We start from the raw sequence: 24,115 nt of genomic DNA on the forward strand, positions 1-24,115 counted from the left end.
GACTGAGTGAGGCCGTGAGCCCATAGATACGATGCACCATTGTGTTGAGCATCCGGGGCGGCATTAAGAACTGAGGACCGAGAGCATGAGATGAGAGTGACAATAAGGTCTGAGACGGCTTAGATAGAGCCGGAGGCGCGCATTGCTTACGTGAATGCATGACACCCGAGGGGTATGACAAAGTCTGCAGCAACAACTGCATGGATACTTAGGGCTGTGCTTGGGGCTATCGCAGCACCAGCAGGACAACTGCAACACAAAGAAAGATGTGTCACAAGTCGACCACATCCAACGAATCCTGTAAAACTACTGTTGATGCCTGGCCTACGCCTTCCAAACTCGTCCTGCGTCAAGCACCTCCGCACCTCCTCAGCGCAGTGACCCGCGGTGCCGGCCCGCCCACCTCGCTCGCCAACACCATACCTGTACGGTATGCGTACGGCCGCAACCCCAGCAACAGCAGCCGTGCCAGCAGACACCGTCATTTTACATGCCACTTGCCACACCGTACCACCATGCCTTACGTTGTAGCGACGCGCACACACACACACACACACACACACACACACACACACACGCCTAGGTCACACAACCCCAGGAGCCCTCTCCGACCGGTTCGCTTCCAGTACGTGGATGCTGACCGCTCCCTGCCGCTCCCCCTGCCGCTCCCCCTGTCGCTCTCCCTGCCCGCCTCAAGCCCACTTCGAGGCCCCCTCGCTCACAGCTTGCTCCGCGCCTGCTTGCCCGCCGCGCCGCCCCCCGCTCCTGCTCCCGCTCCCCGTCCCCCTGCTCCTCCCCCTGCGCCTGCAGCCAGCACTGCCGCCAGGTCGTCGCTGAGCAGCTGCGCGCTGTTCCAGGTGGCCACGTAGTCCAGCCCCCCCGACACACGCGGGCTGTCCCTGCAGGCGTGGACAGCGTGAGGAGAGCATGATGATGAGGGGGCGTGTGGGGCCGTGTGCGTGTGCGTGTTCGTGTGCGTGTGCGTGTGTGTGTATGTGTGTATGTGTGTGTGTGTGTGTGTGTGTGTGTGTGTGTAAGAATGAAAGCAGAAAGGGGCGTGTGTGTGGGTGTGTGCGGCTGGCTGACATGTGGCGTGTGGTGTACGGTGCCAAGCGCGTCATACCCGGGTTCGGCAGGGAGTAGGGTGTGTGCCCGCCACCACCCACCCATTCCCCTCTTGCCCTGTCGCCTTCGCCGCTTGGGCTCCAGCCCTCCAGCCACACATTCCCCTGCATGCATGAATCTAGCGCACACGCACACACCTGCCGCCACTAATCCCACCCCCAACCCTCTCCCCACCCGCTCCTCGGTTTAGTTTGGGCTGGTATCTACAAGCCCCCCACCCGCTCCTCGGTTTAGTTTGGGCTGGTATCTACAAGCCCCCCTCCCGCCCCCCTCCCGCCCCCCTCCCGCCCCTCACCGGCTGTGCAGCAGCACCCGCTTGGTCCCCTGCACCGCCAGCCGCGGCTTGGCCGCAATCGCCGCCGCCAGCTTCAACGCCGCCGCCTGCACCGCCGCCCGCCCGTCGCCGCCGCCGCCGCCGCCGCCTGCCGCCGCCTTCTCGTCCTCCCCTTCAGGCGGCGCCGCCACGCTACTGACCAGGCCCAGGCGGTGCGCCTCCGCCGCGCCCACCGTGCGCGCCGTGAGCGCGAGGTCCATGGCCGCCGCTGTGTGTGTGTATGAGCGGTGAGGGGTGAGAGTGTGAGCGTGGGTACGGACATGAGATGCCAGTCGGCCATAGTCGCGAGTGCGGCCCAGCGACAGTCCGAGCGGTGGCCGACGCGGTGGACGCGGCTGCCACGCAAACCCGCAACACCGTCCATCGCCTGTATCCCGCACCACCCTCGCACGAACCTGCTACCTCGTGCCCCCCTGCTGCCGCCACCCACGGGCCCACCAATATGGACCCCCCTAAGTATTGCATTTGTCGCCTCTGCCTGTGCTCCCCTGTGCTCCGCTGTGCTCCCCTAGTTTAGTGTTTGGGCTGATTGTTCACAGTTCACAGTTCACCCACCGTGTCCCACTATGTGCGGCAGGCGCTGCAGGGTGCCCAGGTCGGCAGGGATGGCCAGGTCCACCTCCTGGCCGGAGCGGGAGGAGGGAAGAGGGGAGGAGGAGGACGGGAGCGGAGGACGGGAGGGGGCGGGAATGGGGTGATAGAGGGAAGGCCGGCAGCAGCAGCTGCATACACACGCCCCATCACCCAATGGCACGGCGGCCGCTACCCCAAACCCGCACGCCACATCGACCTACCCCACCGCTTCACCCCACTTCAAGTTTTGGATCTCGTGACACGACACTCCGCCTCCCCGAGCCTCTCCCCCCGGCAATGTCCCCAAACCCTACCACCCCAGCTACTCCACCTCCAACGCAACTTGACCCCGAATTGGGTTCGGCTACACGTCACCACCACTTCCTCACCCACCTCCCCTCTGCTGCCCTGTCCCCAACCCCGCCCGCGCCTCCCTCCAACCCTACCCCCCCCCCCCGCTATTCCGCCCCCTCCGCACCTTGACGCAGAACGTGGCGTCGGCGCTACACAGGCGCACGTCGCAGGCCGTGACCAGGTCCACACCGCCGCCTATGCAGCGGCCTGCAGGGACAGAGGGAGGGCGGGCGGGAGGGCGGGAGGACGGATGGCGGGGTTGGGGAGGGCCAGGCAGCGGGTGAGGGTCACGTGAGGGGGCCGGGGCCACATGTACGCCCGGCCCAGCCAAACCGCACGGCGTCCCCGGCAACCATTCATCACTAGTCCAATGCCCCCAGCTTGCCACGCTAACCCCCTCACTCCGCCCCCTCACTCCCACCCACCCCCCCGGCTCCCCCCTCACCGTGCACCGCCGCCAGCACGGGGCAGGCCGCCTCCTCCAGCGCCGTGTAGGCGGCCTGCAGCACCAGGATGTTGCGGCGCATGGCCGCCCGCTGCGTGCCCGGACACTGCGAGGGCGGAGGCGGCGGCCCGCCTGGTGCCCCTGCCGCTCCTGCTGCTGCTGCTGCTGCTGCTGCTGCTGCTGCTGCTGCTGCTGCTGCTGCTGCTGCTGCTGCTGTCCCTGCCGCTCCTGCTGGGGGTGCTGCTGTCGCGGCTGCGGCCCGGGGGGGCAGTAGTGGCCCTGTGACTGCCAGGAAGTTGCGCTGCAGGTAGCCCACGTCTATGCCGGCACAGAAGTTAGCGCCCTGGGCCGCCACCACGATCTGCGGCAGCAGCAGCGGGGCGGGGGCGCGGGTGCAGGGTGCGCGGGGTGCGCGATGGGCGGGGCGGGGCGTGAGGGGCGGGGCGGGGCGAGGTGAGCTGTGTGTATCTGTTAAGGGGAAGCGGAGGCGCTGCAGGCATGGAGGATGCGGCGGGTGCGTGATGTCTCGGGCAGTTCGTAGGGGCGGGCCACTACACCGCATCCGTCTAGGGGCCAGGGGCTAGCACACAGACGCCGCCCGGCCCGTACGTGTGCCCTTGACCCGTGCCCGCATGGCCGCATCCCTAAATGCCCCTGAAGCGCGTGCCGCCAGAAGCCCTTGCCCCCCAGTCGGAGCGCCACGCGCGCGCATGCAACTCGTGTCTGCGCTCCAGCCGCCAACCCCAACGCACCACGCGCGTGTCTTGGTGCTGGTCCAGCTCGCGGACTGCCTGCTCGCGGGCGCACATGCGTCAGAGGACACGCGGCGAGTGAATGAAAGGGGTAGCGAGAAGGGGGGGGGAGGAACTGAGGTGCCGTAGGCGCACTGCACAGGTTCGGTTTGCTGACGTCACGTCGTTTGTCACAAACAGGCCGTGTCACAGGCCGTAAAGTTTCCACGTAATGAAGGGTTGGGCCGCTCGCGTACTCTTACCCTAGGGAACTCCTCCCAGAGCGCCTCGTGAAAGCAGTTATGCTTCGCCGGCCGCGCCAGCTCCAGATATGCCACTCGTGGGGCTTTCGCGACGTGCCCGGCAACAATTGAAGTGTATCCAGGTAGCTGCGAGCGCAAATGTGGCGTTTGGGAGTCCGGAAGCGCCATGTTGCTGACTGCTACACAGGTAACGTATGATTATTGTAAATACAAGCTATTTCTGTTTGGATGCAACAAGGAAGCAGGCCAGTGTGCCAGTTGCTGCCAGCAAGTTCATGAAGACTTGCAGGATCGGCAGCGTCTGCACAGCTATCTCTCTTTGTTGTTTCAAACTTGTGACACAAGGGGCACAGATAACATTGAAAGCGTCTCGGAGTCCCTTATAAGGGCGGTGCGATGCATCGACCGTAAATACCGTAAACGACTGCCACTGTCCAAATCCTCCCCCCGGGCAACGCCTTCCTCCATAAATTCATTCAAACGCTGTCAAGTTGTGTTTCTGGTAGGCCTACAGCATGGACTTGAAAGATGAGCCAGCGGCGGGACCGCCGCCCGCGCCGCAGCACGCACGGCGCGTGCCGCGTCAGATGACGCATTTGTCTGTGCCGGCACCGCCGCGCAGTGCCAAGATGTGTTGAGTTAATAAGTGGTACGGGAGGGTTGTCCCCTTCATGACAGGTACAGGCCCAGCCCGCATGCATAGTTGTTCACGGTTGTCCTGCTGCACGCGCACTAGACGGGAAGCGTCCGGGTCAGACGAAATGTTGGTCCCTTGTATGTATGTACGTAATTGCATTTGTTTGAGACAATAGGCGGAGACATAGTATAGGTCGAGGTACTCTGGCGACCGCGACTGGGCGCGCAGCTGCTTGAGTCGCCCTCGAAATCGGCGCGCATGGCGGACCGGTCGATTATTGAAGTGAAATGCCTGGTCCAACACAGCTAAGGATATGTGACACAATCGGTCCGCACCTTGATAATCCACATAACTATTGTGTTTGATAGTAACGACGATGCATACCCAAATTTGCTTTTTGCTTCTCTTTCTCGCCACCGCATGCCATGCGGCCTTCGTTCCGTTCACGCGCTTTGATAACGCCAACCAGGCTAGCCGTGACGCTTGGCTCGCGATGTGGAGCACCCAAGCCATGCAGATGCTGACGACCTTGCAGGAGGCGCGCGGATTGCAGCCGCTGCACATATATATGAACGGCGACAGGTACGTAGGCAGGGGAACGCGCCTGAAGCGCTCGAGCACAAAAAGCGAGGGAACGAGTCGTAGCGGCGCCGAGCACTAGCTGAGCCGCGCCGTCGCTTCAGCTCACTTCCAACCCTCCCCTCACTTCCAGCTCGACTCCAAACCCAGCACCCCCAACCACCACCGCCATTACTGTGCCCCTTCCCACGCTTGCCAACCTCACACCCGTTCCTCCCATCCACTAGCCCCGCCCCTGCTCCCCGCCCCTGCCTCGGGCCCTTCCCGTCCTGTTGCCGTCCCTCGCTCCCGCAGTACATTTCGGCAACAGAAGAACTTCCTGTGCTCCTTCCTGCAGCCCGGATTCATAAAGGGTGGCTGGGCGCTGGGTAAGCAAGGCGGAGTTGAGCGGAGCTTAGGGGTCGAGGAGGATAGAAACCGAGCTAGCGACTAGACCGCCCACGCACCCAGCCGTTCCTGATAGTGGAGGCGTCCGAAATGCCGGCGGGCTTGCAGCTGGAGGGGAACGTCAAGGGGGACTGGACGGACGGAAGGGGTTTGGGTTTCCGACTGCTGCCTCGGGGGATGCGTTCCTTCCTTGGTAACTGCCGAGCCGGCCGAGTCGACGAGCCGGGCGGTTGAGCTGAGGGGGCATTGTGAGCGCTGGAGGGTATCATCACAGGCAGGGGTTGGTACCGGCCTTCCAGGGCTTCCTGTTGGCTGCGCATGGCGCGGGGCTCCTGCGCAACACGTCCCTGGTGACGAATTCTTATCCCCCCCCAGTAGATGGTCTGCCGCCTACGACGTGCGTCTACGACTTCCTAAACTAATCATGAATGTGACCCCGCCCCCCGCAACTCCAACGCCAACGGCGCCCCGCGACGCAGATAACACGTTCCTTCACGAGCAGCGCGAGTCGAGCTGCTACCACCCGGGCCTGCGGCTGCGTGTCACCTTCATCGACAACAGCTGCTGCGACACGCGGCGCCTCGCCTACCTCGCCACACACCCCGACAAAGACCCGTACGGCAACCCCGACCCGCCCGTGTGGCGGGTGCCGGGGAGCGGCGGCAGCAGCGGCAGTAGCAGCAGCGGAGGCGGGTCAGGAAATGACACGGCAGCGGCGGCGGCTGGGTCCGACCCCACTCTAGTCATGTACATGAACTGCGGGTGCGTGTGTGTGTGAGGAAAGCACTAACGTGTATGTGTGCATGTGCATGTGTCTGTGTCTGTGTGATCGTCGTGAGGGATTGGGTGATTGCTTGGAGAGGCGGCGTGCCCCGGCGGGCGTGGCGGTGGTTGTGGGTGTCGGCGCACGATGCGCAACCCGGCTTGAACCCGGCACTTCACTTGCACGCGCATCATCTCCCACAGCACCTGCACCCACTGTCTACCGATTTCCCACGTTCGTAGGGCTCAGGCACATAACCCACCCCACATGCCCCCTTCTTCCTAATCGCTGGCTTCCTCGACTTTGGATTGTTAGCCTTAAAGCATCTTCGATAACCCCCTGACTCCCCCTAACGCCATCTCCCACACACACACACACACAGCCTGCACCTGCTGCACCTGGGCACGGCACGCCCCTTCGAGTGCCTGCCGCAGCAGGCGCTGTACGGCGCCGTGCTGCAGAACTTCTCACACGCGGCGACGGAGGTGCGTGTGTGTGTGTGTGTGTGTGTGTGTGTGTGTGTGCGTGTGTGTGTGTGTGTGTGTGTGCGTGCGGAGGGGGCAGGAGGGGGGGTTACGTTCATGATAAGTTAAGGACGTGGTAGACGGTAGACAATCGTAGGGGGGTGGGGAAGGCGTGAATGGGGCTGAGAGTCTGGGGGTGCCGATGCGTGTGGGGACAGAGGTGGCACGGAGCTCCGGCACCTACATACACACACGCCTCCCCGCCCCCCTAGGTCCTCATCGGATGATGCAAGCAACATTCCCTCCCCTCCCGTTCCCCCTCCCCTCACAGCTGTACCCGGGGTCCCACCAGGTGTTCATGACGTCCAACAACATCTGTGAAGGCCTGTTCACGGTGGGGCAAGGGGCGGAGGCAAACCCGGAAGCATAAGGAGAAGAGGTAGCCGACCGGGGGAGGCTGAGAGCGTCCTTCGGTTGGCTTGTCCATGTCATGAGCACAACAGCCAGCCCGGTCCCCGCCCCAAAGGCCAAAACTTACACCCAAACCCACACCGCCCTCCCTCCCTGCCTCCCATCCACCCGCCGCTCCAGGAGCCCTACGCCACGGTGGTCCGGGCCATCCGGGCCAACCGCACCGCCGTCGTAGCCGCCTGCGTAGCCGCCACGCTCCACGACCGGAAGGTGGCGGGGCCGCTGCTGGCGGGTGCGTGGGTGCGCGGGTGTGCAGGTGCACGGGTGTGGCAAGTCGGTGCCGCGTGTCGGTGCCCCGCCCTATGCACACAACGCGCGCGCACAGACACACGCCGTCCGCGCCCTCCCCCAATCCCCCCCTGTACAATAGGGACCCATTTTGTTGGGCTTGGGCAGACGCCGTCCGCCCCCCCTGCCAACCCACCTCCCCACGCACACCTCATTTCCTGCCTCCCCCCACCCCCCCACCCCTGCCTGCAGGCAACCTGGCCGCCGTCACGGCCGCCTGCCGCGAGGGGCTGTTCACCGGGGAGTCCACGCGGCGACTGCGGCAGCGCATGATAGCGGCGCTGGCGGCACTCAGCAGCAGCGGCAGTAGCAGCGCCAGCAGCAGCAGCAGTAGTAGTAGCAGCCAGGCACAGCAGCAGCAGCAGCAGGCGGGGAAAGCTGGAGAGGAGGAGCGGGAGGAGGGAGCTGGAGAGGAGGAGGGGGCGGAGCAGCTGGAGGAGCAGCCGGAGGAGCTGCCGCAGCAGCGGCGGCCAGGGGAGGAGGCGCAGGCGCAGGTGATGCAGGAGGCGCGGGAGGAGGGGGTGCAGGAGCCCAAGGCGCGGGCGACGGCGGCGATGCATCGTGGGAAGGGTGCTGGGGTTCGCAGTGGTGGTGGGGGGGATGGTGGGGAGGAGGAGGATGCGGGGGAGTACTACTACGAGGATTTGCTCGCGGCTTCGACGGCAGTGCGCGGCGGCGACAGCGACTATGAAGGCGCCTACATCAAGCGGCAGCAGCACGAGCAGAAGCAGCGGGGGAAACCGGAACAACGCGGCAGTAGCAGGCGCCCGCAGCACCACCACGCCGGCCACCGGGCACAGGAGATGGTGCCTGCTGCTGCTGGTGCTGCTGGTGCTGCTGCTGACGGCGCGCACCCGCGCCACCACCACGGCAGCAGCCGCCAGCCGCAGCACCGCAAGGGGCTGCGCAAGCAACTCTCCGAGGCGCCCGCGACGTCATCATCCCAACCCTCCTCCTCCTCAGCCTCCTCTGGTGCCGGCGCTGTGACAGCATCCGCACAGCACCCTCGGCAGTCGCGCAGCCTGCCCTCTGAAGCAAGCAGCAGCACCAGCACCAGCAGCAGCAGCAGCATGCAGGATGGTGCGGGGGTGGCCGGCGGTGTGAGTACCGGGTCGGCGCCGCCCTCCATCGACCTGGTGGACGGCTGGTCGCTGACGGCGGGGCAGTGCTGGGCCAGCCAGACCAGTGACGGCCGCCACTACCCCTACCTGGTGCCGCTGCAGGTGCGTGCATGTGTGTACATGTGTGTGTACATGTGCGTGTGTGTGTGGATGTGTGGATCTGTGCGTGTGTATGTGTAGATGTGTGTGGATCTGTGTGTGTGTGTGTGGATCTGTGTGTGTGTGTGTGTGTGGATGTGTGTGTTTGGGAGGCTCCACGCGAGGTATCAGTATCGGCTGCCTGGCCAGCCGCCGGCCCTCGACCCCCACGCTTTCACACGCCACGTCACTGCACGCCTGCATGCAATCCGACGGCCCAAGCCCACCCTCACCCCGCCCAACTGCCTCCCCCAACCCCCGGGCTCCACTCCCCTCCCCCGCCTCCCCTCCCCCGCCTCGCTCCACAGGTCATGGAGCTGCTCCAGATCCTGTACCGCCGCCTGCTACCGCCGCCCGCAGCGGCGCCCGCAGCAGCAGCACAGGCGTGAGGCGTGAAGCGTGTGAAGCGAGGCGCACGGGCAGCCCGGCCGTGCATAGCATTCATTTCCAAGGGCACCAAGAATAAGCGATGAGGTGTTGATGTGCGCGTGTGCGTGTCTGGTGCTCGTGTCGCTTAGGAGAGCGCATTGTTGCAGTTGCGTGACGGACCATTGACTGTGTATGCGTACATGGAGAAGCTAGACGTGCAAGTATGGTAGTCAGTGTGTATGACAGTGGCACATTCTCGCGGTGATGCAATTGCGCGTCCCTGTGCGTGTCCTCAAGCAACGACCACGGGAATTCTGGTCCCCCTGCATTTATGGAGGCGTGTATCCATGGCTAGCCCTACGTATTTTAGCATGCTACATATCAAGTAGTTAGACGACAACGGCACCCCATGCGCACCAGCACATGTGACCAATTAGCACACATAACATATGAAAGGCCTTGCAGTGGTTATCCGCATAGTTAGGTGCTACAACACTGCAGAGCGGGTGTGGACGTTGGATCCAGAACGGCAGATACGAGCATCTCCCTCCTCGGATGGGTGCGTCTGGAGCTGTCTGTCATGTGGGATTGACAGCAATGATGATGACTGTAGGTATGCGCCCGTGCTGATGATTTGCCAAGCAAGGCAGCAGGGCCACCAAGATTTTATTGCCTGGCACCACGGTTTTGCGGTTGGTGCCACAGAGATTTTGCAAGGGATGTTTGTGTGGCAGGGCAGGGGGCCCAGGGGTGCGTGGGCATGCGCGTGGGTACTGCACCTGCGCCTCACGCACTGCACTGGCGGGTGCTAGCTAACTGTGGGGGCTGCAAGGATGTTTGGAAAACGCGGTGGTGGGCGGGATTTGGCCCCGCCGGCGCCAAAGCGCCAATCAAGAACATTCATGTACTCGCGTGTGGGAGACCGACAGGAATGGGTCAGGAGGCAGTGGTGCATGTTGAGTTCATGACCCATGACGTGTTGACGGCATACGGTATCGACGATGCTTAAAGGAAGCGGTATGTCTGTAGCATTTTGCCAACTGGGCATTGGCTGCCTGTGATCCGCTCATTCGCGCGCTTACGTACCACCACCACAGCCTAACCACTATGTCCAAGCAAGCTCTTCGGCAAACATGCACACACACGCGCACGCGCTGGGTTGCAAGACCTGCGTCTCAGCTCGACGGACCACACACACACTTGCGTCACCGCTGCGCGTCCGTTGCGTACCATAGCGCGCGACGCCACAGCCTCATTGCCACTGCTTATTGACGAGTGTTGCGGAACTAATGCGTACGTAGACCAGAGCGGAAGGCGGAGTGGGCTTGCAGGCGGCACGAGGGTAGGCAGTCAGTAGCGCAAGTTGCGAATTCACATGTTACCTCGTAACCGACGGTAAACGCTGTGGACGGTCGCGCCCATGGCTGGCTGACGGAAGGTGGCTGCTGTATTGGGATGGCTGGGCTGGACGACGCCGGCCGGGCTGGCGTTGGGACTACCAGAAAGGATGCGCCCGAAACCAACCTTCCGTGCTTGCAAAAATATTCCCAGCTGCGCAAACGTGTGGTCTGTTCTCATAACTCTCGTTCCAACATCAAGGCACGGCACAGGGCCACAGTAGCACCCATGTCCCACCGTCACAACGCGACACACGCTCCGCCGCACCAGTCAGCCTGTCAGTCCGCTGCTCACACCTCCATCCACACGCGCCACACACCAAAGTTCCAATCATCCATGACTCCCACACATCACGCAGCCATCCATGCATCACACGCCTGTCACCTTGCCTGCCACCTTGCCTGTCATCACTACACACGCACGTCAGGGCGGCAGTACGCCGTACAGCCCCACGCGGCCGTCGTCCCGCAGCAGCACCAGGTGCCGCGGGGTGGGCAGCGCCGCCGCCAGCACACCGCCCGCGTCCTGTGGTGTTGTTGTGCGGGCAGGCGGGAGGGCGGGAGGGCCAAACAGGTAGGGGGCATAGAGAGGCACAGGGAGCAGGAGTGCACAGCAGGGTTACAGGGCACAAGGAAGTGGGAAACGCGGAGGCCGTGCAGTCGATGCGGCGCGGCGTCAGCAGCTAAAAGTGTGTGTTGGGGTTGTGCAGGGCCACACGCGCCGATGTGCACTTGCAACACAGTCATGATGGTTCGGGTGCCAGTGGGAGGCCCGGCTCCCCGGTTGCCTCACTCCGGAGCCGCAGCAGCGGCGGAGGCAGAGGACGCACGAAACAATGGGCACCGCCCGTACCCACCTCCACAACTTCAATCCAGGGCAGTCGCTCCTCCTCTGAAAGCACCACGAATTTGCCGCCCCCGGTGCCGCCACCGCTGCTGCCGGTGCGGCTGGCGGCGCCGGTGCCGCCCCGCGCTGGCGCTGCTGGCGTCACACCCTGCTGCGGCTCCCCCTGACGCTCCCCCTGCGCCTGCTCCTGCTGCTGCCCTGCACCCTCGCCCTCCACAGCCTCCTCCTCCTCCTGCCCCTCCTCCTGCTCCCCCTGGTCCTCCTGCTCCTCCACCCCCTGCTCTTTCTCCTGGTCGTCTGCCTGTGGGCCGCCCCAGCAGGGGCAGTCGCCCAGGGGGTGGGACAGCGCCAACAGCTGCTGGTGCGGCGGCCTGGGGGGTTACATTCATGAATATTTAAGAAGTGAAGGCGTAGCCACGGGGGCAGGGGTGCGTGTGTGTTTGTTTGTGTGTGTGTGTGTGTGTGTGTGTGTAGGGAGGTAGTTTACCCCAATCCCAAACAAGCCAAGACCTAGAACGAGAAAGGGCGCGTCACAGGAAGGAACGATACACACAGAGCCCCCTTAATTTGTCTTAACACGCATTTTGCTGCACACACTCTTGAATCCCTCATGCCACCGCTGCCGCCACCCGCGAAACCGCCACCAGCCCGCCCACCCACCTTCCGCCCACGTTCCGCGGCACGGGCAGCAGCAGCAGGTCCTCCGCCGCCGCCAGCAGCACCGGGCGCAGGCGGCCCAGCACCAGCGTGCGCGGGTGCTCCAGCTGCAGCCTGCGTTGAAGCAGTGCGTGTGTGTGTGTGGGGGGGGGGGGTGCGTGTAAAGAAGAGCCAGCCAGGCACATTGGGGGTGGGTGGGTTGGATTGCGTGGGGAAGGGGGTTAGTCCATTCCGGGGGTTGGGAGAGGAGGTGTGAGGAGGTGCACGTGTGGAGTGTGTGAGGCGGTGTGAAGAAACGGAGGTTGGGGTTGCAGAGCAGCGGCGAGGGCGGTCAGGGGCACACAACACCGCAGCACCACAGAAGGGCTGATGGCTACGGTCCTGACCGTTGGGTGCCCACCTGTGGGAGGGGCGTACCCATATAGCCGTAACGGCACCCTCCACAGCCATCACATGACATTTCACGGTTCCACTGCTACATCACCCCGGTACTCCTCCCTCCCCTCCCCCGCAATTCACACGCACCTGCTCGAGTACAGCCGCACTTGCTCGCCCCACTCCGTCAAGCCCTCGCCGCCACTGCGGCCACTGCCGCCCCTGCCATCCCTCCCATCCCCGCCATCACTGTATCCCGGGGCGGTCGCCGCCGCCACCACCGCCGCCACCGGCTCCGGCTCCGGCAGCCTCCAGGCCGAGGCTGTGACGGTGATGTGCAGCGAACTGCCGCCGCTGCCGCCGAAGCGCGCCTGGGTGACAGAGGCGGGGCGCAGAGGACCATAAAGCAGGACGTGGTGATGCACACCGGTGACACGGCGGCAGCTTGAAAGCAGCAAACCAAACAGCTGACTCATGGGCCGGTCCTCCCAAACTCCAGCAGCCCCTTCCTGTCCATCCCCCAATTCCCTGTCCATTCCCTCCTGTCCATCCCTTCTTTTCTTATGCCTGGAACACCATCCACATCCCGCTCCACAGCCAGCAGCCCCACCCACCCCCCCAGCCCCCACCCGCGCTCACCCCCATCACGTCGCTGCACAGGGCGCTGGTGGCGATGAGGTGCCCCCGGCACACCACCAACCCGTCAACCGGCGCGCCGCCGCCCGGCGTCAGCACCCGCACACACTCGCCCACGCCGCCCGCCCTCGCGGGCGCAGCCGCCGCCGCCGCGGCAGCCGCAGCGGGCGATAACCACATGGAGGATGCCGAGGCGGAGGCTGCGCAGGTAGGGGCGGAGGTGGTGGAGGTGGAGGTGGAGGTGGAGGTGGGGGCGGGGGCGGCTCGGAAGACGTGCACGGTCGGTGCCAGGGGCGAGGCCAGGGCGGCGGCAGCTAGGCCGCAGCGCTCGTTCACAGCCAGGCGGAGGTGGTGGCGCAGGCCGGGGGCGCCGGCGCGGGCGGCGGCTGCAGCAGGGGATGACGGGGGCAAGTGTTGAGAGGGCAAGTGTTTTGTGAGAGTTCCGAAAGGCAATGTTGGAAAGTGTTGTGTCAAGGCGTGTAGATGGAGATGAACGATAGCCGGCGCGGGTGTTGTGTGTGGTATGTTCTCACCTCTGGCACCACGCAGCAGCCGGGGCTCGCCCAAGTCACACACCCAGCCCGCCCAACCCCCCCAGCCCCTGCACGGAACCTGAACTACATGACGCCCACCAGAATGCCGTTTGCCCCCACACCCCACTGAGGCCGCGCGCCTCACAACTACCCTTCGCAACCCACTCCTCGCAACTCTGCCACCCCTTGCCTTCGTGCACTCCGCCCACCTGACGTCTGCGGCGACAGCGGCACCGGCGGCAGCAGCGTCAGCGACCGGATGTCGCCACTGCCCAACAGCCGCCGCGCGCCGCCGTGCCAGACCCGCAGCACGCCGCCGTCACAACCGCTAACCGCCAACGACCCGTCCGCCGCCGCCGCCAGCAACCGCCCCGGGTGCGCCGCAGCCGCCTCCCCCTCTCCCTCTCCCGCCTCCTCCCCATCCGTGGTAAGCCAGCAATGCGGCGACCGGAGGTCGCCCCCGCCGGAGGCGGCGTCAGCCGCCTCCGCCGCCGCCTCCGGCGGCGGTGCGGTGGCCGGCGGCGCCGCCGCCAGCGCCGCCGCCAGGTCCCAGACGGCCAGGGACTGACCCCTGGGCCCGGCGGGCAGGTAGAGGCGGCCGCCGGCGGCGCACATGACGGCAGGCAGCAGGTCCGCCAACGCTTCCAGCTGCTGCGCCTGAACAGGACTCATCGCGCGCCGGCGGCCCGCCGCGGGGTCCTCGGCGGCGTCATGTGCCTCGGCGTGAGGCGGCGGCGGCGGAGGCGGCGGGCGGCCGTCCACAGACAGCCAACACACCCATCTCGGCACCGCGCAGCTGGCGGCATCCACATAGCGACAACCCGCTGCTGCTGCCGCTGCCGCGCCTACGCGGACCGCCTCGCCCGCCTCCTGCCCCGCTTCCCCTTTGCCGACATCTGCTGACCTCGTCTCCTTTGCTGTCCCGGCCCCCGCATCCTTCGCTGTTTCTGCTTCATTCACTGTCCCCGCCTCCTCCTCCTTCTCCTCCTCCTCCCACTCCAGCGCCACCGCCTGCACCGCCACGCGCGTGTCGTCCCCCAGCAGCGTGCGGCAGCGTACGGCACGCAGCAGGCACCGCGTCACGGGGTCGTACGACACCGCCAGTGTACGGATGCCGTACGTGCCGCCGCCGCCCGCGCCGCCGCCGTACGTTTCGTCGTACCGCTCCAGGGCGCCAAGCGGCAGTGAGCACTGCCGCCGCCGCGGCCGCCGCTGCCCGTGTGGCTCTTTCCCGTGTGGGCCGGCGGTGAGTGACACTGGGTGCCGTGCGGGCAGTGCCAGCTGTTGCGCTGCTACCGCTGTTGCTGCTACCGCTGTTGCTGGTGTTGCGGCTGTTACTGCACCCAGGGGCGGCGGCCGCGGCGGCGGCGGCTGTGGCCAGCGCAGACCCACATGGCGGGCGCACTGCTCCCGGTAGCTGCGGTGTAGGTGCAGGGCCGGGCCGGGGCAGCCAGCAGGCGTTGTCAACAGCGCAGCAGTGGCAGTGGCAGGATGAGGGGCGGCGTGGCTTTCGCCGATACACGACCTCCTCCTTCCGCTTCAGCCCACCACCCACCGCCCACTCCTGCCGCCACCGCACGCACTCCAGGCCTTCACGTCCCCCCCCGCGCAGCGCTGTCTGGCCCACGCCCTGGACGCTTGATCTTAGCAACCTGCACACCCGTTCACACCCCTCTCGCCTCCGCCTCCGCCTCCACCCCCTCCTCCTCGCTCTATTGCATTGGGTTTGGTTTAGTTCCGGCTGGTATTTACAATCCCCCCCGCCTTCACTTCTTAAATAGTCATGAATATAACCTCCACACACACCTGCGGCAGCGCTCCGCCGGTTCCGGCGTGCCGAAGTGGCGCAGGTACAGGCGGCGCCAGGGCGCGTCGGCGGCGGCGGCGGCGGCCCAGGCGCGCGCCACCCCGCAGGCCGCCGCCAGGTCGGGCAGGCTGGGCAGCCTGTGTGTGTGTATATATATGTGTGTGTGTGTGTGTGTGTGTGTGTGTGTGTGTGTGTGTGTGTGTATGTTGCGGCATGTGTGACAGGTATGCGCGCCATGCATGTATGCGGCGTTTGTGTGGTCATAGCGACGCGCTGCCAGCATTGCAGGGCACGCATGGTGCCTGAGCCTGCCCTGCCCTGCCCTGCCCTGTCCTGCCCCACCCTGCCCTGCCCTGCCCTGCCCTGCCCTGCCCTGCCCTGCCCTGCCCACCACACGCCTACCCCTTCACCCGCACCTGCACAGCACCTCTAGCAAGATGTCAGGCCGAGACAGAGCCTCACACACCGAGCTTTGCGGTGGTGTCAGCTCCGAGTCGTCTGGCTGCGGCTGCTGCTGCTGCTGCTGCTCGGCATGCGTCTCAGGCGCTGCAGCGGCAGCGGCACCGTGACCGTGGCCGTGAGGGACGGCCGGCGGGCCGCTGCCGTCCAAGCGCGGCTCTTCCGCGTGCGTTTCGGCCATGTGGTGTTAGGACTGTGGCTGGCAGAGCAGATTGTGCGGCCGAGCGGGCGCCCCAGACGAGCGTGGGGGGATGTGGGTTGGGGTCCAGGCTCGGGGCCAGGTCAGGCCAGCCGCGGGGTGGAGCTGCCCGTCGCTGCAGCCCGGCCCTTCCCAAGCCTTTGATGGACAGTCCAGTAAGCAGATACCAGAATGTCTATGGCCTAGTGTGTTGATGAGTCCTAGCTCACTCAGGGTCAGCACGCGACGACAGCGTTCGACCTCGTTCGATGATGGTGGTGCGAAGGATGCGCGAGTCTGGGGTTGATGTGTGTTGCCTGGGCTAGCGCCTTGTCTGATTCATCGCTTCAATTGTCACTACTATGTTATGCCAGAGCTGAATGGAGCGGACCTGGCCCAGCACCAATCCCTGCGCGACTCTGCCCGATCGCTATGGTCCTCAGTCTCTTTTGACGATTTCTGCACCTAGATCACCTGAAGATAGTGACATGTATTTAAAATGAATCAAGTCCTTCTGTACAAGCCATGATAGACGCAGGAGCGAGAATGCGCGAACGGACGCTCGCTTTGTTAGTCCTGCTGCTTGTAGCAGCTGCTTTCTTAGTGGATGCTGGTGACAAAGTCGCACCGGGCCTACCCGGGTCTTCGCCAGCGAAAAAGCAGCTCAAGCGGAGCAGCGCCAAGCGCTGGGAGGCTCTTCACGATGTAGTTAGAGCGGAGATCAAGTCTGCAACTCGCCGCTTCTTAGAGGAGCGCGCTCGGGTGCGCTTGCGACGCCAATTGGGTTGACTCGGTGTCGATCGCTGTCGCGTCCTCGTCGCCAGAGGGAATAGAATACCGTGGTCAGCTTGATAAAGTCGGGATATTTACGTGCACGCGTCGCGGTGGCGTTCCAGCAAGCGAGCCTGCAACAGTCGGTCGCGCGGCTGGTGGGGGTAGCGTGGGGTTCGCTGCACCGGTGGCGTGACGCCGGCACCCGCGCCCTCCCATCACCCCCCCCTCCCGCACCCACTCGCCACGACTGCCAACCCCCCTGCTTCCCCCGTCTGCTTCCTCCTCTCAGGCGTTGGTGCTGCCCATAGAGGTGGACCTGCTGTTGATAGGCTTCGACGGCGATGGCGGCTACGGCTACAAGGTTGATAAGGCGGCGCTGGAGGAGCTCCTAGGCACCGCCACAGGTGCGAGCGGTGCGTTTACTTGCGGCGCGCGGGATACGGGCGGGCAATGGGGGATGTGGGGGCACCGGTGGGTGGGGGCACTGATGGGTGGGGGGTGGGCAGTGGGCACCGGGCTGCGCGCAGCGCGGGACGAGAGGGGTGCGCGGGTGGGAAGCGCGACTGCGCGAGGATGGAGGCCTGAGGGCGGGACGGACAAATAAGGAGGCCAATGGTGTGGGCAGTGGGCGGCTGGCAGCGTGAGGATCCGGAACTGGGGCGGAGGAGCTGCCCGCCACGCAACGGGGCAGGCCAGGCGGGTCGGCATGGCCAGAGGCCGAAGGGCTCAGGGCCCAGCGCCTCGACCAGCCGCTCGGAGCACCGTGCCGTTTGGGAGCCAGTCAGTGCCGACCAACCCTATTTGGCCCTTGCGTCATTCCGCGCATTCCGTCGCTTGGCTTATTCCTACGCTTACTGCTGAGTCACACCGACACGTGTGCGGGGCCGGCGCACACGCCGCAGAGGACAACACGATCTGCCCCACCGTGTGGGAGACGGGCGAGACGGCGGCGGTGTGCTTCTCCATCAACTACCTCACACTGGACAACAGCAAGGTCCACGCGGTGAGGGAGAGGGAGAGGGGGAGGGGGGTGGCGGCATGCGGCAGGCAGCAGAGGGGGGGAGGTTAGCTAAACATGGAGAACAGAGGGAGCGGTGGGGTGGAGGCAGGAGAAGGGCGGTGCAGTGAGGCGGCGCGGGGCAGACCAGGGGGACCGATGGGGCCGGGAGCCCGGACGAGGACTCGCTGGTGTTGAGCCCCACTCCCGCGCACTCCCGCGCTCACCCGCGCCCCCCGATCATGGCCTCTCAGGGCATGGAGCGCATCGAGACGGCGCTCAAGCACAACATGGAGTGGGTGGGCGACCGCTCACAGGTGGGGGCGACTGTGCACCTGTGCGGATGGATATGTGTTTGTGTGGGTGCCGTGTGTTCGTGTGCTTGTGTGTGCTTGCCGTGTGTTCATGTGTGCGTGTGAAACAGGCTCGCGGTAGGCGGGCGGGCGCTGGCGCAACCGCCCCCCCTCCCGTGCTCTCACCCCCCATGTGCCTTGCCAATGTGCCTGGCTACAACTTCACTTCTGCTTATATAATCAGTCATGATTGTAAGCCCCCTTCCAACCCACACGCCGCTCCTCAGGACTGGCCTGACGGCAGCAAGGAGGTGCAGGTGTACGAGGTGGAGGCGGCCGGCGAGGTGGAGGCCACCGTGTGGGACCTGCTGGACGAGGTGGGGGGGGGGGCAGGGAGGAGCGCGGCGGCGTGTGTGTGCGGGCGTGTGTATGTTTGTGTGCGTGTGTGTGTGTGCGTGTGTGTGTGTGCGTGTGCATGTGCGTGTGCGTGTTTGTGGTTTTTCAAAGGGTATAGGTATATAAAAGGAAAAGGAGGGGAGGGGCCGGGAGGCCACTTGGGGGCATAGGGGCGGTATCACGAGCACGATCCACAGGAGGCGCGCGTCAATGCGTCATGCAGGTGACCGCCTGTGGCTCCTGCGGCTCTGCCACCAATGACCCAAACCCGTCGCCCCGCCAACCCTGTCCGAGTTTCTAATTACCAAATTCCGTAATACCAACCCCACGCCTGTGCATCACCGCGATTGCCAACCCAGTCATGACCTTGAACCTGCCCTCACCTCCCCTCACCTTCCCTACGCCACGCCACACCCGCACCCACCCCTTGCCCCTCAGGCCTACGGCGGCAAGCAGCCCGAGGTGAATCGCGACCAGCACAACCAGATTGTGATCATCAACCCCAGCAAGATGCGCATGAAGGCCGCGCTGCCGCCCGCGCCCTACGCCTCCGCAGAACACAGCGACACGGTGAGAGAGGCGCGCGCGAGGCGCAAGGCGCGGCGCGGGTAGAGTGGGGAGGGGCGAATGGGGGGGCATGTTGCGGCCGGTTTGTTGCTGTCGTCACGTTGGTGCTGCTGATGTTGCTGGTGGTGCTGTGATCCAGGAGGGCGTTGGGGTGGGGTGGTGGGATGTGCGAGGGGTTGGCAGCTGCCTCGCCTTGCGGGAGGCGCGGCCTCCCCACAATTACACACGCCAACACACGCCAACACACACATACACACACACCAACACACGCACGTCAACACTGTCCTACGCGTAATGTTTTCCATGTGCTCTTGAAAAACGCACGTCAACACCATATGCGCACCCCGCTGCTGCCGTGTGTGCCGCCGGGCGGGCGCAGGGCCACGCGGGCGACACGGCTCACACGGCGGCGGTGGCGGAGGCCGCCGGCATGGACTTCATTGGGGAGTGGCAGAAGTGAGTGGCGGCAGAGATGGAGGTTTGTTGGGTGGTGGCCGGGTTCACGGACATGAGTATCGTAGTTAGGTGGTGGCGCTGATGACTAGGCGCAGGAAGGAAGTGGGGTGGGGGGTGCGGGTGGAATGACCGGACGGGGTGAGCGTAGGGAGGGGTCCACTCCACGCCCCGCACATTGCCAGGCCTGGGATCCCGCCTGCCTTCCGCCTCCGTCTTGCATATGCACCGGCTATCCTCCTCACCCCCTTCGTGCATGGGCGACTGCTATCCCCCTCCCCCATCTTCGCCTCTTCTTATTAAATCATAAATGTAATCCTCCCCCTTCCCCCTCCCTCGCCCTCCTCCCCCTCCTCCTGCCTCCCCCCTCCCCCCACAGGGGCGGCGTCAACTCCTCCCACGTGGTGGCTCAGGAGGCGGGCTACCTGTACCGCTACCGCTACAACGGGCTGGGCTCGGGCGCGGCCTTCGTGGGGCAGTACAACTTCGTGCTCATCGACATCGCCGCCGGCCCCGTGTCATACGGCCCGCTGGCCAGCCCCAGCGGCGCCGTGGCGCCCACCGGCATGCCGCGGCTCATGGTGCGGGGGGGGGGAGGGGGAAAGGGGGAAAGGGGGAAAGGGGAGAATTGGGGGAGGGGAGTTGCAGCAGGGTAAATTCCAGCCCTACGAAACCGGGGGGGGGAGGCGGAGGGGGTTGCACTCATAATTGGCTCAGGGAATGGGGGAAGGGAAGGCGTGGGGGTGAAGGCGAGGCGTGGGGGCGCGGGCGTGGGGGCGTGGGCGTGGGCGAATGGGTGTTCCAATCGGGGCTGAGTCGGCCGGCGACTGTGCGCCCCTCTTCTGTAGCCGCACCCGCCCCGCCTCACCTGCTGACCTCACCCTAATATCGCTCGTCTCATCCGCCCTCCTCTCCCCCCTCCTCGTCCCCATCCCACCCCACACACAGCCCATGCTGCTGCGCATGACCCGCGAGCTGGAGGTGCACAACCAGGTGGGCCCGGGGGGTTTTCGAAACAGGAGGAGGGAGGGGGGGAGCCGTCCATGCAAGACGGTGGGGGGTGGGGGTGGGGGTGGGGAGGGCTGTACGGTTTTGGGGAGTGGCTGCGCGGGGCGGCGGGGGGCCGAACGTGCGCAAGGCAGCAGTGGGGGTATGTGGTATGGTGCAGGCATGTGTTGGCCTGGCCTGGACCCTACGGCTACGGCTACGGCCACCCCGTGCCGCTACCCTGCACCTACCACTTCCGGGCCCCGCCACCGGCTCCCTGCCGCTACCGCCACGTGCTGCTTCCCCGCCGCGCCAGCTCCCCCTCTGCACCCACCCACCCGCCCAGCCACCTGCCCGTCCGCCTGGCTCAGACTCCCTCTGCCCCCTCCCCCATTGGCTACGCCTTCATTCCTTAACTAATCATGAATGTAAGCCCCCTGTCTTTCTTTTGGCTGCAGCCCGGCACGCTGCGCGCGCACATGCTTGAGGAGGCCGCCAAGGGGCAGAGCGCTGTGTTTGCGGGGCAGCTGGCCTCAGCCATCGCCTCAGCCACACGCCAGGTGGGGTGGAGGGCGGGAGGCAGGGCTGATTTCCCTCAGGGCCCTCAGTGGACATGTTGGATCCGCTCTGCTCCTCCCCATCCATATCCCTATGCTGCCGCTTACCTGCGCACGAATCAACTGTCACCTCTGCCTGTGCTTCACTGGTTTAAATTACTTTGGCCTGGTATTTACAACCCCCCCTACACGCGCCCACACGCTCCCCCCCACCATTAACTAGTCATGAATGTAACCCCCCAACACACACGCACCCAAACACACACACCCAACACACACGCACCCCCCACCCCCACGCAGCTGTTCGCCACGGACCTGGTGATGGCGGGCGCCGAGTCGCTGGGCGGCGGCGCCACAGGCAGCGCGGCGCCCAAGCGGGTGGCGGTGCCCATCGTGGTGTTCCAGGTGTGGGGGGTGGGGGGGCTGGGGGGGGGGGGCGGGGCGAGAGGGCGAGAGGGCTGGGGGTGGTGATATGGGGGGTGAGAGGGCGGGTTGAGCCCCGTGGTTGCGTGGAGCGGGGGGTGGGGTTGTGAATAACAGCCCACACCAAACCAAGCGAAACTAGCGGGGGCGGGGTTGTGCATGCGCCTGTGTTGGGCGTCAGGGGTTGTGTGCGCCCTCGGGTGGCCTGCGGACTCCAGCTGCAGGACCCCCCGCCTGCTGCCCCGGCTGTGCCGCTGTGCCTGGCTACAACTGCACGGCTTAATCATGCAATCACGATTGCAACCCTTCACCCCTCACCCTGCCTGCCTGCACGCCGCCGCCTGCCTGCCTGCCGCCTGCCCCGCAGGACCACGTGCGCGACCTGGAGGAGGAGGAGGGCGGCCGCCGCGCCGTGGACCTGGACATGGTGCAGGTGGGGGGGGGGGCGGGGGGCGGGGGTCGGGTGTTGGTGTGGGTGTGTGGGTGTGAGGTTGTGTGTGTAAGGTTGTGTGTGTTTGTATGTGTATGTGTGTGTGGGTTTGCGTGAGGTTGTGTGTGTAAAGTTGTGTAAGGTTGTGTGTTAAAAAAACGAAACGAAAGCCCGCCCAATGACGCGACGGAGTTATGTGTGTGTAGGGTTCCCCATCGACGGGGACGGGGTCAGGGCAGGCGTGAAGGAATGGGCGGCTGCGTCTTCACACGCTGTGTCGCACACGCTGTGTCACCCACACGCCCCCCCCCATCCTGTACCGCTTTTCCAAACATCCCTGCAACCCCCCTACACGCCCCCCCGCACACACGCAGTTGGCGCTGGACGAGCTCCTGCCTCCCGACATCCCCGGCGCTGTGTCCATCAGCCGCCACATGCTGCACCACCACAAACAGCTGGCGGCGGCGCTGGTCAAGGCGCGGCACAGCAGGTGGGCGCGTGCGTGTGTGGGGGTGGGGTGGGGTGGGTGCGGGGGAAGGGCGGGGGGCGGGAAGCAGGGATGGGGCCGGGGTTGAGGATGGCGGGGAGCAGGGGAGGGAGGCGGGGGAAGAGGGCGGGGGAGGGGGGGGGGCCGAAAGTCTGTCTGGAAAGACGCGATGTCAGCAGTCCTCAGGATGGCGGCACCACGGGGCGTGTCGCTCACCATGCTCGTCACCGGGGATGGTTGAGTAAAACACTCCCACCTGCCCCACCCACTCCCCTGCACCACCCCTCACTCCCCCCCACTTGGAAGGCCCCCCACCTGGCACCCCCCTGCCCCACCCACACGCGCATGCGTGCACCCCCCTACGTGCTATACTACTGGCTACGCCTTCACTTCTTAAGTATTCATGAATGTAACCCCCACCCCTCACACACACACACACACGCACACACACACACACACACACACACACACACACACACACACACACACACACACACACACACACACACATACACACACCCCAGGTCCGACGCTGTGCTGGCCGAGCCCCCCGACGTGGGCCTGCACCGCAGCCAGACGGTGGCGCTGGACAGCGGCGTGCTGCTGCGGGAGCTGCGGCTGCTGGCGGCGGGCGACGACCTGCTGGCGGGGCTGGTGGACCACATAGGAGAGGACTACAGGGACAGGTGGGGGGGGGAGGGGATGGGGGGTTGTAGATACCAGCCCAAACTAAACCGAACCCAATGCAATGGGGGGGAGAGGGGGCTGGGGGAGGGGGGGCTGGGGGAGGGTAGGGTAGGGGAGGGCGGGGGGAGGTAAGAGGGGCTGGGGTACGTGGGGGTAAACGGGAGGGCATGCAGGCGGCACAACGAGAATGGCCGGATAGGGGGGAGGCGGCACTGGGTGGCTGGCGTTGTCGCAGGCACGAGCCTGCGTGCCGCCGGCCACCTGCAGCTCCTGCGCTCCTTTCTACTTGTTGAGACCAGTTCGCCCAGCTCCGGCACACCACACACGCACACTCCCTTGCCACCGCCCTCGCCTCACGAGTCAGGCCCCACTCCTCACAAGTCCGCCCCCACTCCTCCCCGTGTCACACCCACACAACCCCCCCCCCCAGCCTGCACTACCAGGACGACCCGGCGGACTTCATCAGCAAGCGCCGCCACGAGACCAAGGTGCGCGAGTGCGCGACCCGGCGGGGCCTGATGGGCTGCTGCTGCTGCCACCCCTGATGGGGTACTACCACCACCCTTACCATGTGTATTCTCTCTTGTTTCATGCATGGAGTGCCCACATGGGCATGTCCGACACAAACCCGTACACCAGACCAACACCTGGTGCTGCTCCACTTATCTTAACTCTGCAACCCCCACTCCCCCCGCCAGCTTCGCTCGTTCTGGTTTAGCTTAGGGCATTTACGGATCCCCCATTCGGGTTTGCTTCATACAAACACTCGTTTGATATGACGCACACAACCTCCGGCCCCAAACACACACACATGCCCGCCGCAGGTGCTGCCGGTGTTTGTGTTCAGCCTGGAGCGCTCGCCGGAGCAGATGATGTTCGACAGCCACGGCCTTGTGGCGGCGGGCACGGACGTGGTGGCCACACTGCAGCTGCTGGGCAATGTGAGCGAGGGAAGGAGATGGGGAGGGAGGGGGGAGGGGGAGGGGGGGCAGCGAGGGAAAGGGGGAGAGGGGAAGAGCGGAGTGGTTAAATGACAAAGTATGGTGGGGGAGGGGCGGGCGGGAGGGAGGGGGGCGGGAGGGAGGGGGGCTGGAGGGACGGGGGCGGGATGGAGGGGGGCTGGAGGGAGGGGG

The 24,115-nt window shown here is 65.3% G+C and overlaps 4 protein-coding genes across 4 annotated transcripts in view; 2 read left to right on the forward strand and 2 right to left on the reverse strand.

The window, feature by feature from the left end:
* Positions 1–11: 11 nt before the first annotated feature.
* On the reverse strand, positions 12–4,737 carry CHLRE_10g463150v5 (uncharacterized protein). The gene is made up of 7 exons (XM_043067195.1): positions 3,826–4,737; positions 3,584–3,622; positions 2,832–3,192; positions 2,511–2,593; positions 2,015–2,081; positions 1,421–1,667; positions 12–899 (listed from the first exon to the last, which is right to left on the reverse strand). Exons 1-7 carry the CDS (start codon positions 3,991–3,993, stop codon positions 719–721), a joined length of 1,146 nt encoding a protein of 381 aa, XP_042920592.1. The 5' UTR covers positions 3,994–4,737; the 3' UTR covers positions 12–718.
* A 100-nt stretch (positions 4,738–4,837) lies between these two features.
* Positions 4,838–10,089, forward strand: CHLRE_10g463200v5 (uncharacterized protein). Its single transcript, XM_043067196.1, has 8 exons — positions 4,838–5,044; positions 5,336–5,409; positions 5,908–6,190; positions 6,574–6,676; positions 6,987–7,049; positions 7,247–7,358; positions 7,607–8,637; positions 8,982–10,089. Exons 1-8 carry the CDS (start codon positions 4,974–4,976, stop codon positions 9,060–9,062), a joined length of 1,818 nt encoding a protein of 605 aa, XP_042920593.1. The 5' UTR covers positions 4,838–4,973; the 3' UTR covers positions 9,063–10,089.
* A 12-nt stretch (positions 10,090–10,101) lies between these two features.
* On the reverse strand, positions 10,102–16,277 carry CHLRE_10g463250v5 (uncharacterized protein). The gene is made up of 8 exons (XM_043067197.1): positions 15,711–16,277; positions 15,294–15,431; positions 13,697–14,904; positions 12,958–13,340; positions 12,469–12,689; positions 11,947–12,057; positions 11,297–11,657; positions 10,102–10,965 (listed from the first exon to the last, which is right to left on the reverse strand). The coding sequence occupies exons 1-8, from the start codon at positions 15,932–15,934 to the stop codon at positions 10,864–10,866; spliced, it is 2,748 nt and encodes a 915-aa protein (XP_042920594.1). The 5' UTR covers positions 15,935–16,277; the 3' UTR covers positions 10,102–10,863.
* Positions 16,278–16,377: 100 nt separating this feature from the next.
* The window catches only part of CHLRE_10g463300v5 (uncharacterized protein), a 12,922-nt gene continuing 5,184 nt past the window's right edge, over positions 16,378–24,115 (forward strand). Inside the window, exons 1-16 of the mRNA XM_043067198.1 lie at positions 16,378–16,693; positions 16,995–17,109; positions 17,608–17,708; positions 17,957–18,019; positions 18,283–18,372; positions 18,830–18,961; positions 19,338–19,414; positions 19,791–19,992; positions 20,360–20,404; positions 20,857–20,958; positions 21,256–21,360; positions 21,746–21,811; positions 22,183–22,298; positions 22,820–22,981; positions 23,413–23,470; positions 23,807–23,923. Of these exons, the coding sequence (XP_042920595.1) occupies positions 16,478–16,693; positions 16,995–17,109; positions 17,608–17,708; positions 17,957–18,019; positions 18,283–18,372; positions 18,830–18,961; positions 19,338–19,414; positions 19,791–19,992; positions 20,360–20,404; positions 20,857–20,958; positions 21,256–21,360; positions 21,746–21,811; positions 22,183–22,298; positions 22,820–22,981; positions 23,413–23,470; positions 23,807–23,923 (1,767 nt within the window). The 5' untranslated portion in view covers positions 16,378–16,477. The remainder of the gene's footprint in view (positions 16,694–16,994; positions 17,110–17,607; positions 17,709–17,956; positions 18,020–18,282; positions 18,373–18,829; positions 18,962–19,337; positions 19,415–19,790; positions 19,993–20,359; positions 20,405–20,856; positions 20,959–21,255; positions 21,361–21,745; positions 21,812–22,182; positions 22,299–22,819; positions 22,982–23,412; positions 23,471–23,806; positions 23,924–24,115) is intronic.

Source organism: Chlamydomonas reinhardtii, chromosome 10 (assembly GCF_000002595.2).
Source record: "Chlamydomonas reinhardtii strain CC-503 cw92 mt+ chromosome 10, whole genome shotgun sequence".
Classification (NCBI taxonomy): domain Eukaryota; kingdom Viridiplantae; phylum Chlorophyta; class Chlorophyceae; order Chlamydomonadales; family Chlamydomonadaceae; genus Chlamydomonas; species Chlamydomonas reinhardtii.